Below are 16401 nucleotides of genomic sequence, written 5' to 3' on the forward strand. Positions count from 1 at the left end.
ACGGAGGTCTGATCCCTGGCCTCACTCAGTGAGTTAAAGGATCTGGTGTTGCCGTGAGCTGTGGTGTAGGTGGCAGATGCTGCTGGGATGTGGCATGGCTGTGGGTGGCAGCTACAGCTCTGATTAGACCCAAGCCTGGGAACCTGCATATGCTGCGGGTGTGACCCTAAAACGACCCCCCCCAAAAAAAACCCCCAAATACCCAGCACTTTTACAAGTCAAGTGGGTTTGAGACGGGAACAGGAACTCACACCTTTTCCCTCTCAGAATCTCTGCAGCTGCTGTTCCTTTGACTGTGATCACTGACTTTATCCTTCAGGCCTCAGTTTACATTTCCAGCCCTCCCTTCCATTTTCTATCTCCGGCCCCCGCGTGTTTGTTGTGTTCCTAACACTCACAGGACTCCTCGTTTCTTACAATTCCTTTATTCACTTGGTTTCTCCTTGCTGCTCACCTGCCTCCTCAAAGGCAGCGACCACAACAGTCTTGCGTAGTGCACTAGCCCTAGCACGCACAGCAGCACGTGGTCCTCAGCAGGACTGTAAGCTCCGCGAAGGCAGAGGCTGCGTGTCACTGACTTCCAGCCCGGTGCGGGGCACGCAGAAGGCGTCTCCTGATTTGCAGAATGAATGAGCCCAGGAAACGAAAGAGAAACCGCCCCTTTACTAAGATGGCCAGCTCCGCACTCTTTACCAACATGGCCACCGGCCCACGTGGACAGGCTGAGAGCGGCGGGCGCGGGGCGGGGCCGGACGGGGGCGGGGCCAGAGGGAGCCGTCAGGTGCGGCCCCGCCCCGCGCCCCCACCCCCCCGCCCGCTCGATTCCGGATTGGTCCGGTTCCAGCGCCGCAGCCCGGCGGCCGCGCCGTGGGGCCGCGCCGGGCGCTCACCACTTCCGGCGCGTTGGGGCTGTTGGTCGCGGGCTGCCGCGCGGCGCGAGAGGGTAGCTCCGGGGAGGGCGCGCGCGCAGGGATGCTCCGGGGGTCGGGGGCAGTGGCGGCCGTGTGGGCTGAGGCGTCAAGGATAGCGCTGGCCCCCGGGCCTTTCCCTTGAGCCGGCCGCCCGGGCTGCGCCGCCGAGGCCCCTTCAGCCTCCGCCCCTTCAGCCTCGGGGCCGGGCCCACCGCCGCTTCTGAACGCGGAGGCCGGGGAGCCCCTGCCTGGGCCCGGAGCCTCCCCTCGGGGGTCGGGCCCAGGCGGGGGGGGGCCCCGAGCCGCTGCTCTTCTCGTCGGCTTCCGAGCCCCATTTCCTGCTTTTTTCACTTTCCTTGGGGAGGGGCGGGTGGGTCTGGATGAATTGTTCCAGGGGTCCCCGATGAGGCGGGCCGGGGGGCCGCACTCTTTTTAGAGGGTCCCTTCGGGGCCCGGGTGGGGTAGAGGTTGTCTTTGCATGGGTGGGGGACTTCCCGAGCCTGCCGGGACCATGACCTGAACTGTGCGAGCGGGACGTGTCCGAAGCCCGAGAGCCAGCTCACCTGAGCCGCCCCCTCCCCCGGCCAGCATGGTAAGTGGGATCTGAGCCCCTTCCCTCCCTGGGTGCGGGGCCTGAGCGGTGGGAGCGGGCTCGGGACTGCTGAGCCATCGCTTCTCCCTGGGGCGGGGAGAGGCGCGTGCCGAGCCCGGCAGTGACACATGCGTGCAGGGTTTGCAGCAGGGCTGTGAGCTCCCATCCCCCCAGGGATGGCTCAGGACGGGGAGGAACCTGGACGCGGAGCAGGCACAACCCTTGCATCTGGTGTTTGCCTCTCTTATATTGTAGCTCTTCACGACAGTAGCTATCATTTATTTATTGAGGGCTTACTGTGCGTCAGGTGCTGTGCTAAGTAATTGACAAGTATTTAACAAGCTCAGCGGCCCTGTGTTCTGAAGTGGGGAGACTGAGGCACAGAGCAACTAAGTACTCAGTTCAAGGTCACTCTTAAGTGACAGTGGCAATATTTCACCTTAGACAGTCTGATTTCAGAGCTCCTGATTCTCTTCACAGGCTGGAGGGGATCTTGCTGTAGGTTTATATATGGAACAGCTGAGAGGGTTTGTGGTTTGCAGAGGTCACTTAACCTAGATCTCAGCAAAGTCAGGAACTGCCCTATTCTTTTGACACACAGTCAGCTCTTCTTTCTGCAGCTTGCTCTGGCCTTTGGCCTGGTAGTGCCTGGAGAACTCTTCATCCTTCCAGATCTAGTTCAGAAGCCACTTTCTTCTGAAGAGATAACATTCCCCATTTTCCAGACCCATAGGCGCTCTCTGTACTCTCTCAGATTTGTGTAGTCATATTTATTTTTAAGCACTTGTCTTATTGTTACCGTAATTGTTTCTGAATCTTATCTGTCTACTGCAGTAGACTCAGTTCTCTCAAAGATGAAATTGAACTTTTACCTGGCCCAGTTTCTGGTACATAGTAAGCCCATAGGAAGTGGTGGATCGCTTCCCCTGTGTTTGAGCACCTCCAGTTACAGAGGTGTTCTTAAGACTGCCCATGTTACCCCTGCCATGTTAGGGGTTTCGTAGAGAGAAGAGATGCATTGATATCTCCAGTGATGTAGATGTTCAGGCCCAGTGGAGTTTTCAGAACATTCTAGGGGCCTGTGGGTGATTAAGTTCTGGACGTAGAAAAACCTAAGGCATAATTGTCTTCATGGGGCTTACAACCAGTCAGGTAAAACACACCATTAAGGCCAGGTAGCGCTGTATTATAAATACTGTATATAGAATAGTGGCAAGTCAGTTAAGCTCTCTGAGTCCTAGTTTCCTCATCTATAAGATGTGGAGAAGACTGGAATCCTCTAATGAATAATCTAAAGGTGTGAGATATAACATGTAGTGAATAATGAAAGTAGTACACAGTATTCCGTCTTTCCTTTATTCTTTCAATGACTTTGGTTTTTTTTTTTTAAATGGTAGTGGAATATACATTCAAGTTGACCATTTTAACCATTTTACGTGTCCAGTGCAGTAGCATTAGGTATGTTCACGTTGTTGTGTGTCCATCCCCGGAACTATTTTCATCGTGTAAAACTGAAACTCTACGCTGTAAATAGTAATTCCCTTTCCCTTCTCCCCTCATCCCCTCGTGGCCACTGCTCTACTTTGTCTCTATGAATTTAACTGCTCTAGGCCCCTTTATATACATGGAATCATGTAGCTTTTGTCTGTGACTGGCTTATCTCACTTAACATAATGTCCTCCAAGTTCATCCCTGTTGTAGCATCTGTCAGGATTTCCTTCCTTTTTAAGACCAAATAATATTCCATTGTTGGTGTGTACCAGATTTTGTTTATCCATTCATCTGTTGATAGACACTTGGGTTCCTTCCACCTTTTGGCTATTGTGAGTAATGCTGCTGTGAACGGGGAGTATACAAACCTTTTAATGAGTTTTAAGTAGCTACTATATGCATGGCCCAAGAAATGTCAGATGAACCAAACACATGTACCTCTCCTCTGGTAGCTGACAGCATCGCTTTCGAACCTTCGGACAGAATTTCATTGTATGTTGACTTAAGCCTGCCAAGCACTCGACTATTCAGGTTTCATTTCAGTTGGTGGTCAGTAGAATGCTATGAAAATGACCACCTTGGAGCAATTAATTGTAAAGTATTTGATCTCGTCATCACCATTTACATTTCTTTCTATGATAAATTTTGAGTCAAGTTTTTTATAACCTACTCCTCACTTATTTTAGCACACAGGGGATGACCACAGCGGATATAAGGTGAATAGGACTGTCAAATCATGTCCTTTTTGCAGCAGTGACACCAGGGGTTCATCTCCTGTAGGTGTCCTAGGTTCACAGGTGTGGGCAGGGCAGACCTTGTCCCCAAACGAAAGGAAGCCATTGCCTGCTTCGTGTCCTACTGGAGGAGGGTCTTTTGCTTGGGATCACAGTTCTTTCTTTATTCCAGGAACTTTTTTCCATTTCTTACTGACTTAATGTTTTTATTTTAATTTTTTGTCTTTTTGATTTTTCTAGGGCCTTTCCCTCGGCATATGGAGGTTCCCAGGCTAGGGGTCTAATTGGAGCTGTTGCTGCCGGCCTACGCCACAGCCACAGCCACTCGGGATCCGAGCTGTGTCTGTGACCTACACCACAGCTCACAGCAATGCCAGATCCTTAATCCACTGAGCAAGGCCAGGGATCGAACCTGCAACCTCATCGTTCCTAGTCGGATTTGTTAATCACTGAGCCACGACGGGAACTCCTGACTTAACATTTTTAAAGAGTTGGCACATAAGTTTGGGCCTTTTTAATGTCTTCTTTTAAAACTTCAACTCGAGGAGTTCCCATTGTAGCTGAGCAGATTAAGAATCTGATTAGTATCCATGAGGCTGTGGGTTAGATCCCTGACCTTGCTCAGTGGGTTAAGGATCCAGCATTGCCACAAGCTTCGGCTAGGTCTCAGGTGCCGCTTGGATCTGGTGTTACTGCGACTGCACCATCTGATTGAATCCCTAGCCCGGGGAAGGACTTCATTGCTGTAGGTGAGGCCTAAAAAAGGATGAAGCAATTAAAAAACAACTTTAAGTATCTGCACTAAGCTAGTTATGTTTCACTTACTTGTTTTTTTTCCAGTCATTCAGTATCAGTTAAGCACACCCACCTCGCTGGATTAGGTTGCATTATTGCCGTTACTACCAGAGAGGAAGATGAGCAGACCTGCTGCGGGATACCTGTTTAACAAGTGGTGGACCTGGCATTTGGGTCCAAGGTGCTCTACAAAGCCTGTGCTCCTTGCAGTACAGGTGCTGCCTCACATAGAAGAGGGTTGGGAATGTCATCCAGCTGTGTTTTATTGGTTCTGAGAGAGTGATATGGGCTGAGGAGTATGGGAATTTCCTTTAACCTGTCTCTAGGAGGAGGGATCTAGACCTGCAAGGTTAGAACTAGTTAAAAAAAGGTTTGTAGTTACAGCAGAGAATTACTATAATTGTTAAATTATAACTACATTTGATTAAATCATCATTTTGGGTTGAATTCCCATGAGTTCTCAAGTGATTTTGTAACATCCTTGAGGTTGCCACTACTTCTCTGAAAAGTTGTTACTTAATTTTGAATGGGCTTTGCTTATTGTGGAAATTTTGTACAAACTGGAACCCCTGCTTAAATTTGCATTTTTTTTTTTTTTAAACTTGCTTGGAAAATTGCTTTGGTTACAAAGCCTTCTCTTTTTTATTTTCCCCCGTCTTTTTTTAAAGGCCGCACTTGCTGCATATGGAAGTTCCCAGGCTGGGGTTGAAATGGAGTTACAGCGGCTGGCTTATACCACAGCCACAGCAGTGTGGGATCCGAGCTGCATCTGTGACCTGCACCACAGCTCACAGCAATGCCGGATCCTTAACCCACTGATCGAGGCCAGGGATCGAACCCACGTCCTCATGGATGCTAGTTGGGTTCATTACCACTGAGTCACCATGGCAAGTCCTCATTTTTTAAAAAAAGCCTGTGGCTAATTAGGTGGGAGAATCTGATTTTTTTAAAAAAATCTTTGAACTATTTATTTGGCTGCGCTTAAGGCATGCAAGTTACTGGGCCTGGGATCAAACCCGAGCCACAGCAGTGACAATGCTGAATCCTTAACCACTAGGCCACCAGGGAACTCCCATTCATTTGCTGACTTTCTGCATCAAGCTTAAAATCCAAGGTACTGTGGATACAATATAATCATAAAGGAGTCTATATTTACCGGGCTTAGCATATGCCAGGCTAATGAGTTTACATATATTAACTTCAAACAGTGCCAGGAGTCATAGGCTCTTCTTATTTTCCATTTTATAAATGAGAGCGTTCAAGGCCAGGAATGGTTAGTCAACTTCTCAAGGTTGTGCTGCAACCAAGTGGCGGAACTGGCATTCAGAGCCAGGCAATCTGGCTCAAGTGTCAGTGCTCTGACCTGTTACACTTTCATCCCAGGAGGGATCATGTTGCCCCTGCCCTTGAGAAGGAAATGGGACCTATATTCTTTTTTTTTTTTTTGCTTTTTAGGGCCATACCCATGGCATATGGAGGTTCCCAGGCTAGGGGTCCAGTCGGAGCTACAGCTGCCAGCCTACACCTCAGCCAGAGCAACGCCAGATCCAAGTCACATCTGTGACCTACAGCACAGCTCATGGCAGCACCAGATCCTTAACCCACTGGGTGAGGCCAGGGATCGAACCCTCAATCTCATGGTTCCTAGTCAGATTCGTTTCTGCTGCACCACGATGGGAACCCCGGGACCTATATTCTTGATCTTTACAAGAGGCTGTGATGAGGGTGGCCACAGTAGACAAATGCATTGGTACAACGGTGCCATCTCTGAAGGAGATTTAACTGAGGAGCAGGGCCAGGGAAGGTTTCCAAGGAGGAATATTTGAGTCTTGAAGGATTATGAAGAGTTTGACGGTTGGACAAGGGGGAAAAAAAGGCCTTCTAATTAAAAGTTTGCAGATACAAAAATTAGGTGTATGTCAGTAAGGGTAATAGGAAAGAGTAGGTGTCAGGGTACACACGCGGGAAGGAATTAACATTTGTTGAATTCTTAGGACTTGGTAGGGCTTGATGTGCATACATGCACACCGTACATAAACATGATTTTTTTTCTCCTAGTGACTACCTTTATTCCTCTTTTCCTGGCCAGCTGCTGCCCATTTCCTTGTTCCGCTTTGTAGCGAAACTCCAGGAAAAGAGTGGTCTCTAATTCTTTACCTTCCATTCTCTCTCACGCTCATTTGTCAAGTTCCCTCCCCACCTTCGTTAAATGGTTAGTCCTGGGACAGGTTGAATACTCCCCTTTGCTGTTAAGTCTGTCTTCAGTTGGGCCCCATTACATTAAAATGTGCTTTTGGTTTTCTCCCATTTTACTGGATATTTCTTCCTCATCCCACTGATCTCTGAACAGCTGGAGTGCCCTAGGCCTCAGACCTACTCTGCTCCCAGGCCAGACCTCTCCCCTCAGCTGTAGCTCATGTATCCACCTGCCTACTTGGCATGCAAGCTTGTTTGGCAGGCATGTCAAATGTCTAAAACTCAACTCTTCATCTTCCCCTCTGGTTCTTTTACACCCACAGCCTTCCCTATCTCAGTTGGGGGCAGCCCCATCCTTCTAGTTGCTTGTGCCAAAATCTCGCAAGTCATCCTTGGCCTTTGTTTTGTACCCCTCATCTGGTCCATATCGGAAGGCTGATTGTTTTCTACCTTGGAAATGTAGCCAGGATTTGATCACTTCTTGTTCCCACCCCTGCTGCCCCTCCAGGTTAGGCCTCCATCATCTCTTGCCTGAGTTATTGCACTGGCCTCCTAACTGTTGTTGTCTGAGTTTTATAGACTGACCTTGCTGCTTTATAGACTGTTTTCAGCACAGTAGCCCCAGTGATCCTTTGAAAAATCTCAGGGAGATCTTGTCTTTGTTCCCATGGCTCCTCCTCTCACTTAGAGTGAAGGCCATAGTGGCCCATATGCTCCTCCATAGTCTGGCTCATGGTTCTACTCTGAACCATCTCCTGTTGTCCACCTCTTGGCTTCCTCTGTTCAGCTCTCTGGCCTCCTTCACTCTTCTTCACATGGCCCAGATGTGTTCCTGCCTCAGGGAACTGGCTGTTGCCTCTGCTTGGACTGCACTTTCCCCTAGAGATCCTCGTGATTAAGGTGACCTTCCATCCTTCTCAAGACTCATCTTCCCAGCCAGGCCAGTCTTTGCCACCTTATTTTAAATTGTAATCCCATTTCAGAACTTCTAGTCCTTCGCATCCTGCTGGACTTCTTTTCATAGCATTTCTACTCTTAAACATTTTGTATGTGTAATGTTATTTATGAGATCAAGTTGTTGTTATCTCTTTCTGCTAAAATGTTAGCTCCCTAAAACTTTGTTCACTACAGTGTGTCCCAAGAGTCTAGAACAATTCCTGGCATAGTAGACAGTTACACTGTAGTTAGGAATGCTGTGGACGTCTCGGGTGTTGAAGACCTTTGGAGAAAGGGAGAAAGCTATGTTCCCTGTGATGAACAGAACTTGGCAGAGAGGGGGTATTTCAGAAGAGAAAGGTGGAACTCGAAGTGTAGCATCAAGCAAGCATCTAATAGACTGGTTTGGCCATGGTGGAGATTTTGTGCAGAAGTAGTTGGCGAGAAAGTTTATAAAAGCAGTTAGAGGCTAGGTTATAGAGGGCCTCCAGTACTTCTCTGGGGAGTTTCGCCTTGTTTTTTTTGGGCTGACTTTTCCTTATATAGGAACAGTAACCCCTCTGCTGTGTGTAGATTAGATTGGTATGGAAAACCAGACAGGACACCATGCCCATATGGGTGTGACAAAGGCTTGTGTCAGATGTGGAGTTAAGAGTGGAGACAGACTTGACCAAGAGAGTCATCACTTAAAACTGATTGCAGATTCAAGGGGTGAAGAAAAGGGAAGAGCTCAAGCTGATTTCAGAAACTCCTAAACTGATGATTGGAAATGGTGGGACATTTTAAGTCATTGGTGATTTGGATTTGGTAGGGATGGAAGAGATGATGGGTAAAGAAACTGACAGGAAGCTGATAAGAGATGGACCATGTGCTGTTAGAGTAAGGGATTTGGCTCTGGCTGTGGGTCAGTAGGTAGTTGCTGCTGTGTTGAGAGGAAGGTAATTGGCATCAGCAGGACAAAGATCATGAAGATTTAGGTAGATTGTTGACATCCATGTCCAGGTCAAGGGAGGGTGAAGAGGGTGCTAACTCCTGAGTGCGTAGCTGCTAATTTTTTTTTTTGGCCATGCCCACGGTACGCAGAAGTTCCTGGGTCAGGGCTCGAGCCTGCACCGCAGCAATGACCTGAGATACAGCAGTGACAGTGCCAGATCCCTCATGCCAGGATCTGGCAGTGCCAGATGTCAGTGCTTTTCCCCCGCTTGAGTGTCCCTTCTTCATTTTGTAGGTGAGACCTTTCCTACCACGAACGTGACCTCTTTGAGGTTTTTTAGCCACCAGTTTAACATTTATCATCTTTGATTAAAGTTAGGGTTTTTTTGCTTTTAGTTATTTGTTTTTATTAGGTAAGAACTACAAGACTGCACTCTTGTAGTAAGTGTCAGATAATTCAGAAGTTAGAAGAGCAAAATGTGAACCTCTTCCATCCTTTCCCTGGCTTCCTCTCCCTTCCTTCCCCTCCAAGTCTGGGGGTGGGGAGGATTCATTCTTTTTCTTTCTGAGTGTCTATTGGGATGATCCTCGCTCTTTACATTTCCATTGCCCAGTAGGCATTCAACAGATATTTAGGTAATTGAAAGAGGTATGAAAACAAATCCAAGGAGGTCAAGGTAGGCCCTTGAGGTTAGTAAAGGATAGTAGCATCATTTAGAGAGTGTAGTGAGATTGAAATAGAGTATGAACATAATAAGCATTCTGTTTTTCCAAAATCCATGCAGCCAGCAAGCTCAGATAGTATGGTATTTTTCCTCTGGGCAGGTGGAGGTGGGGAGCAGGTGAGCAAGAGGAGTTGTTAGAACAAATGCTCTGTAGATGATATACTTCCTGTGAGGCTCCCTGGGAGAACTGCTGGGGAACGAATGGGGTTGGGGTGAGGTGAGGTCTGTGGACAGTAACTGAGGAAACCCACAAGGCAGAGAGAATTGAGGGAGGCGAAAGAGGCGAATGGGAAGGGAAGGAAGCTGGAGGAGAGAGAGAGGGAGAAAAAGGGTCTATGTTTGTTTCATAAAAATAACTCTGCTAGCTATTGTTTAGGGACCCACATGTATCCTGCATACTGTACCTCATTTAGACTCTTACAGCCATCCTGCAAGGTAGGCAGTGTTATTTGTTCCTGTTTTACAGTTGAGGAAGGTGAGGACACTGAAACTCAGGGAGGGTAGTGTAAGTAGTATGTTGAAAATTACGTAGCAAGTTGCTAGAGACAGGGCACAGACCCAAGATTCTCACTGCACGGTGTGTGTCCTTTCTGTAGCACTAGTTTTCTTCTTAAGCCTTTGCTCATTTACATAGGCATATTCATTAGAAATGTAGCCTAACTGGGTGTATTATCCCAGGAAAAACAGCATATCTAGTCATCTGGCCTTAAAACTTGCATCATTTACCTCTCGTAATAGAAAGGGCAAGATGGTAAAAGTTTGCTGATAGTGAACGAGAAGATAGATATTTCTGCATATGCTCTAATGTGATAGAATAGGAAAAAATGTCACTATTGAGGGCAGGGTAGTGCGGACCACGTTACAAGGAAGGTTGCTTGACTTCTTTATGTGTTTCAGTTCAGCTAAGCCCATTAGGCTTAGCATAGGCAGTAGTTTATTTACATCAGAGCAGCCTGCTGCTGTTTTATATGAAGGTTGTAATGAAAAAGATCTCTGGCCTTAGACTCCCAAAAGGTAAAGATATTTTATGAATTAAATGCAGTTGGGGGGGAGAGAATCATTGATTTCTAAGTTGACTAGTAATCAGACCTGAAATACATTTTTTTTGTTTTTTAGATTAACAACTGGATAATTTTCATAAAAATTGTGTGTGCTTATTAAAAATCAAGCAGTATCAGGAGTTCCCATTGTGGCTCAGCGGAAATGAATCTGATTGGCATCCATGAGGATGCAGGTTCAATTCCTGGCCTTGCTCAGTGGGTTAAGGATCCAGCTTTGTCGTGAGCTGTGGTATAGGTTGCAGAAATGGCCTGGATCTGGCATGGCTGTGGCATAGGCCAGTGCCTGCAGCTCCAATTTGACCCCTAGCCTGGGAACTTCCATATGCTGTGGGCGTGGCCCTAAAAAAAAAAGAAAAAAAAAATCAGGCAGTATCAAAAGGTACAAAGAACATGGCAAAAAAAGATCACCCTAAATTCTCCTACCCTAAATTTTGATGGACATTATATAAACAATGCATTTATTTTTGTATCTGTTTATCTATAGGATGAAGAGGATAGATATCTAAAATAAGCACTTTTATTAAAAAAGTGATCATGCTGATTATTTGGGTTGTGCTAATTTTAAGATAACAATTAACTTACTCTCATTTGCATTTAAAAAAACCTATACTTTTTGAAATACTTATATACTTAGGAAGTTGCAAAATGAGTACAAGGAGTCCCATGTATCCTTCACCCAGATTCACCCGATGGTGACATCTTACATAGCTGTTTGCAATATCAAAACCAGGAAACTGACATTAGTACATGTCAATTATTGACGAGACTACACCTCTTACTCAGTTTTCACCCTTTTTTTTTTTGAGCCTGCCTTCATGCGTATGTATAGTTCTATGCAATTTATTCTATGTATTGATCCATGTAACTGTCACCACAATCAAGGTACAGAGCTGTCCCATCACCACGGAAGGACTAACTCATGCCTAATACTCTTTGTATTTGTAGCCCTCCTCCCTCTTTCCTAGCAACCACTAATCTGTTCTTCATCTCTATAGTTTTGTCATTTTGAAAATGGTGTATGAATGTAATCCGCAGTCTAATCTTTTGCTGTTGATTTTTTTTTACTTGAGCATTGTGCTTTTGAGGTCTCCATCTCACTTGAATTTGTTAGAAAAAGAAGTGAACTGAAAAATGAATTGTCGAATTTCAAGTAAATCTTTGCTTCAGTAGTTATTAGCTCAATAAATCTCTGTAGGTTAGGGGAAAAGATTATGAAAAACCTTACAAAGATGGCATCATTTAAAAAAATATATATTCCAGGAGTTACCGTCATGGCTCAGTGGTTAATGAATCTAAGAACCATGAGGTTGCAGGTTCGATCCCTGGCCTTGCTCAGTGGGTTAAGGATCTGGCATTGCCATGAGTGGTGGTGTAGGTTGCAGAGGCGGCTCGGATCCCGAGTTGCTGTGGCTCTGGCATAGGCCAGGGGCTATAGCTCCGATTTGACGCCTACCCTGGGAACCTCCATATGCTGTGGGAGCAGCCCTAGAAATGGCAAAAAGACAAAAAAAGAAAAATATATTCCATGTTTCAGTTCTAGGCAGTGTCAATGATCTTCACAATAGGAAAATAAGAAAATTTTCCTTTCTCACTCTTTGTTTGTTTGCTTTTTAGGGCCTCACCCATGGCATATGGAGGTTCCCAGGCTAGGGGTCAAATTGGAGCTATAGCTGCTGGCCTATGCCACAGCCACAGCAGTGCCATATCCAAGCCGTGTCTGTGACCTACACCACAGCTCATGGGAACACGGGATCTTTAGCCCACTGAGTGAGGCCAGGGATTGAACCCGAAACCTCATGGTTCCTAGTCAGATTTGTTTCTGCTGCACCACGATGGGAAATCCTTCCTGTCTTTATATTTGTAGGACATCTTGGCTAGGTATAAAATTCTTGAGTTATACTCTTTCCCTCAGATTTTTGTTTTGTTTTTTATTTATTTATTTTTATTTATTATTATTATTATTTTTTTGGTCTTTTTGCTATTTCTTGGGCCGCTCCCGCGGCATATGGAGGTTCCCAGGCTAGGGGTTGAATCGGAGCTGTAGCTGCCGGCCTACACCAGAGCCACAGCAACGCGGGATCCGAGCCACGTCTGCAACCTACCCCACAGCTCACGGCAACACCGGATCCTTAACCCACTGAGCAAGGGCAGGGACCGAACCCGCAACCTCATGGTTCCTAGTCGGATTCGTTAACCACTGCGCCACGACAGGAACTCCTTTTTTTAATTTTTTAATTTTTAAAATTTTTTTTGTTTTTTTATTTATTTTTTTGTGTTTTTTATATATATTAATTATATATATATATCTTGCTATCATTTCTTGTGTACTAATATTTTGGACTTGAATAAAATGATTATCTTGGTGATGGGACTATAATAGTTCCCTGAACCATCCATTCATTTACCTTGTCTGATGATCGATGTAATTAAGTCATATATTTCTTCCCACTTGGTTTCATGTTTATTTGTCATAACATAATGTTAAGAACAGGTTTAATCATAGGAATGTGGTTCTGCCAGAAAGTTGCAGAGCCCATCTTGGTGAAGTGTTTTTTTCTGGTAATCTTTTGTTGCTGATTCTGTTGGTTGAGTGTATGAACCAGACTATGAATTTAGAATGTTAAAGGATATATGAAGTAGCTTCATAGGAGAATTTACTAATTATGCTTAGGGTTTCTCAGATTTTCTACTGAAATTCCTCTAATGCCAGAGAGAGCCTATACCTGGTTAAGAGAAGTCCCTTGTCCTGGGGCTTTAAGTCATAGCATCTCTCTGTAAACCTGAAATTTCATTCTTTCTTTTTCCCCATATTCTGTCAGATTTTTCTTTTTTTAAATTTATTTATTTATTTATTTTTTAATAATGATTTTAATTTTTTACGCTATAGCTGGTTTACACTGTTCTGTCAAGTTTCTATTGCACAGCAAGGTGACCCAGTTACGCGTACATATATATATTCTTTTTTCTCACATTATCATGCTCGATCATAAGTGCCTAGATATAGTTCCCAGTGCTATATAGCAGGATCTCATTGCTTATCCATTCCAAAGGCTAGTTTGCATCTATTAACCCCAAATTCCCACTCCTTCCCCCTTCCCCTAGGCAACCACAAGTCTGTTCTCCAAGCCCATGAGTTTCTTTTCTGTGGAAAGGTTCGTTGGTGCTGTATATTAGATTCCAGATATAAGTGATATCGTATGGTATTTGTCTTTTTCTTTCTGACTTACTTCACTCAGGATGAGAGTCAGGTTCCATCCGTGTTGCTGCAAATGGCATAATTTTGTTCTTTTTTAATGGCTGAGTAGTATATGTACCACATCTTCTTAATCCAACCGTCTTGTCAGTGGGCATTGATGTTGTTTCCATGTCTTGGCTATTGTGACTAGTGCTGCAATGAACATGCGGGTGCATGTGTCTTTTTCAAGGAAAGTTTTGTCCGAATATATGCCCAAGAGTGGGATTGCTGGGTCATGTGGTAGTTCTAAACCTGAAGTTTCTTAAAAATCTTGAACTGTACATTAAACCTTTAAACTCTTATTGTTTAAAAGTCGAATAGATATATATTTTTTCTTTTCTCTCTCTCTCCTTTTGTTCCTCCCTTCCCTCCCTCCCCAATTTTATAAGCAAATTAAAGATCCAAGTACATATGTTCTTTGAGGAGCACCATGTGACCTTCATTGCGTTTTGCTGTGTGGGTGACTGGTCTCCCCCACAGTAAAGAAGTGCTAAAAAATCATATCCTGGCATATCTGTAAAGGAGACTTCGTAGGAAGAGAAAACTTGAAGGCTTTGGAAAAGACCTCAAAGAAATATAAACATTTTTTTGAGAAAATTCCCCTTTATACTTCGAGTGAATAGATTGAAAGGGAGCTTTGAGTAGACAACTTTTATTGGCATACTCAGTAGACCCTTGATCCTTAACATGTTAATATGTCAGTAACCTTCAAAGCTTTTGATAAATCTTTTGTTATTTTTAAAAAAGTATGACTTGTAGTGCCTTCAGGTGTCTGGAGCAAGTCACTTGGCTGGCAAATGAGTGGGCCCAGCTGATGATCTAACTCAGTATAGCCTGGGGGTTCTTTACTCTTTAGGGTTATGGTTTAGGAGTTACAAAAAAAAAAAAAATTGGGGGGGTGTCTTTTTTTTAGGGCTGCACCTGTGGCACAGGCTAAGGGTCCAATTGAAGCTGTAGCTGCCAGCCTACGCTAGAGCCATAACAACTCGGAATCTGAGCTGAGTCTGTAATCTACATCACAGGTTATAGCAACACTGGATCCCTAACCCATTGAGCGAGGTCAGGGATTGAACCTGCATCCTCATGGCTCCTAGTCGGGTTCATTAACCTCTGAGCCAAGACAGGAACTCCAGAGTTATGAAAATCTTAATTACTTTATGAAAGATACCCGCCCCCCAGAATTCCACTAGTAGAGCTGGTGATACAAATGGAGAGAGATGAGGAAGTTAAAGTTCTTAGGTAGCAAAGAGGAGTTAGTTAAAAGTAGAATGTTAACATTTTGGGGTCTTGGAACCAGCCATACTCTAGGTGTAAAAGAAAGGAAAGCAGGAGTTCCCGTCATGGCGCAGTGGTTAACGAATCCAACTAGGAACCATGAGGTTGCGGGTTCGGTCCCTGCCCTTGCTCAGTGGGTTAAGGATCCGGCGTTGCCGTGAGCTGTGGTGTAGGTCGCAGACGCGGCTCGGATCCCGCGTTGCTGTGGCTCTGGCGTAGGCTGGTGGCTACAGCTCCGATTCAACCCCTAGCCTGGGAACCTCCATATGCCGCAGGAGCGGCCCAAGAAATAGCAACAACAACAACAACAAAAAGACAAAAAAAAAAGAAAAGAAAGCAGTTCCTAATACTAGTTGAATGCTGGGCCATTGCTAACATTGTAGAGCAAGTTGAAAAGGCACTTAACTTTTGCAGTTAGTTTGTTCACCCAAATGTGTGTAACTTGTAATTCTTTGCTGAAATGGAAAGTCAGGAGCTGGAGGAAGCATTGTTGGTGAATCAGGGGGCTCACTTGTAACTGAGGTGCACAATAACTGCATTCTGCTGGTCTACAGCTCTTGAATGGAAAGGGTGACTAGAAGTTCTAGAAGTTTATAACTTCTGAAAGAGAAGATGTACAAGTCAGCAAGTGATTATAGTGCTGGGGAATAGGTACAGAAGTAGAAGAATCTTGTAAGAGGTACAACTATACTTGAAAAGAAAAGCCTTGCCATATTGGGGATGGGAGGGTTGTTTCAGGGATGGTTTCCCAAAGGAGGTGACAGATGAGTTGGGTTTTAAAGCAGACGTAGGAAGCCATTGGGCAAAGAATTTAGAGCATGAGGTAGGGAAGCAGAGGCTCAGTTTGGGCAGATGGAGCCATTGATAAACACAGAAGAGTAAACTGTATTTAGATGATGAAGATGAAAGCTTTGAAATGTTGAAGAATAAGGAGCAGGCGACTTCTGTGATGGCAGCTACTCCAGGAAAGGCTTTTATTTAATTACTGAGAAAAAAGTGCTCTCTGCTTTATTACTGCTCTGGAAATCATTCATCCATATTCTCCATTCTTTTTTTACAGGAAGACTAGTTTTTTTGTTTGTTTGTTTGTTTGTTTTTTTGTCTTTTGAGGGCTGCGTGTGTGGCATATGGAAGTTTCTAGGCTAGGGGTCAAATCAGAGCTGCAGCTGCTGGCCTACGCTGTAGCCACAGCAACACCAGATGAAAGCTGAGGCCAAGGATTGAACCCATGTCCTCATGGATGCTAGTTGGGTTGTTACCACTGAGCCACAATGGAAATTCCTAATTTTTTTTTTTTTTTTTTGCTTTTTAGCACCACCCCCACGGCATATGGAAGTTCCCACGCTGAGGGTCAAATTGGAGCTGTAGCTGCTGGCCTATACCACAGCCACACCAACGCCAGATCTGAGTCACCTCTGGATCTACACCACAGGTCACAGCAACGCCGGATCTTTAACCCACTGAGTGAGGCCGGGGATCAAACCCGCATCCTCATGTATGCTAGTCAGATTCGTTTC

General features: G+C 45.1%; 1 protein-coding gene across 1 annotated transcript in view; it reads left to right on the forward strand.

Annotated features, from left to right (window-relative positions):
- The first annotated feature begins 899 nt into the window (after positions 1-899).
- Positions 900-16401, forward strand: part of XPO6 (exportin 6) — a 108002-nt gene continuing 92500 nt past the window's right edge. Inside the window, exon 1 of the mRNA XM_047780235.1 lies at positions 900-1503. Coding sequence (XP_047636191.1) covers positions 1501-1503 — 3 coding nt within the window. The 5' untranslated portion in view covers positions 900-1500. The remainder of the gene's footprint in view (positions 1504-16401) is intronic.

This window comes from Phacochoerus africanus, chromosome 5 (assembly GCF_016906955.1).
Source record: "Phacochoerus africanus isolate WHEZ1 chromosome 5, ROS_Pafr_v1, whole genome shotgun sequence".
Taxonomy (NCBI): domain Eukaryota; kingdom Metazoa; phylum Chordata; class Mammalia; order Artiodactyla; family Suidae; genus Phacochoerus; species Phacochoerus africanus.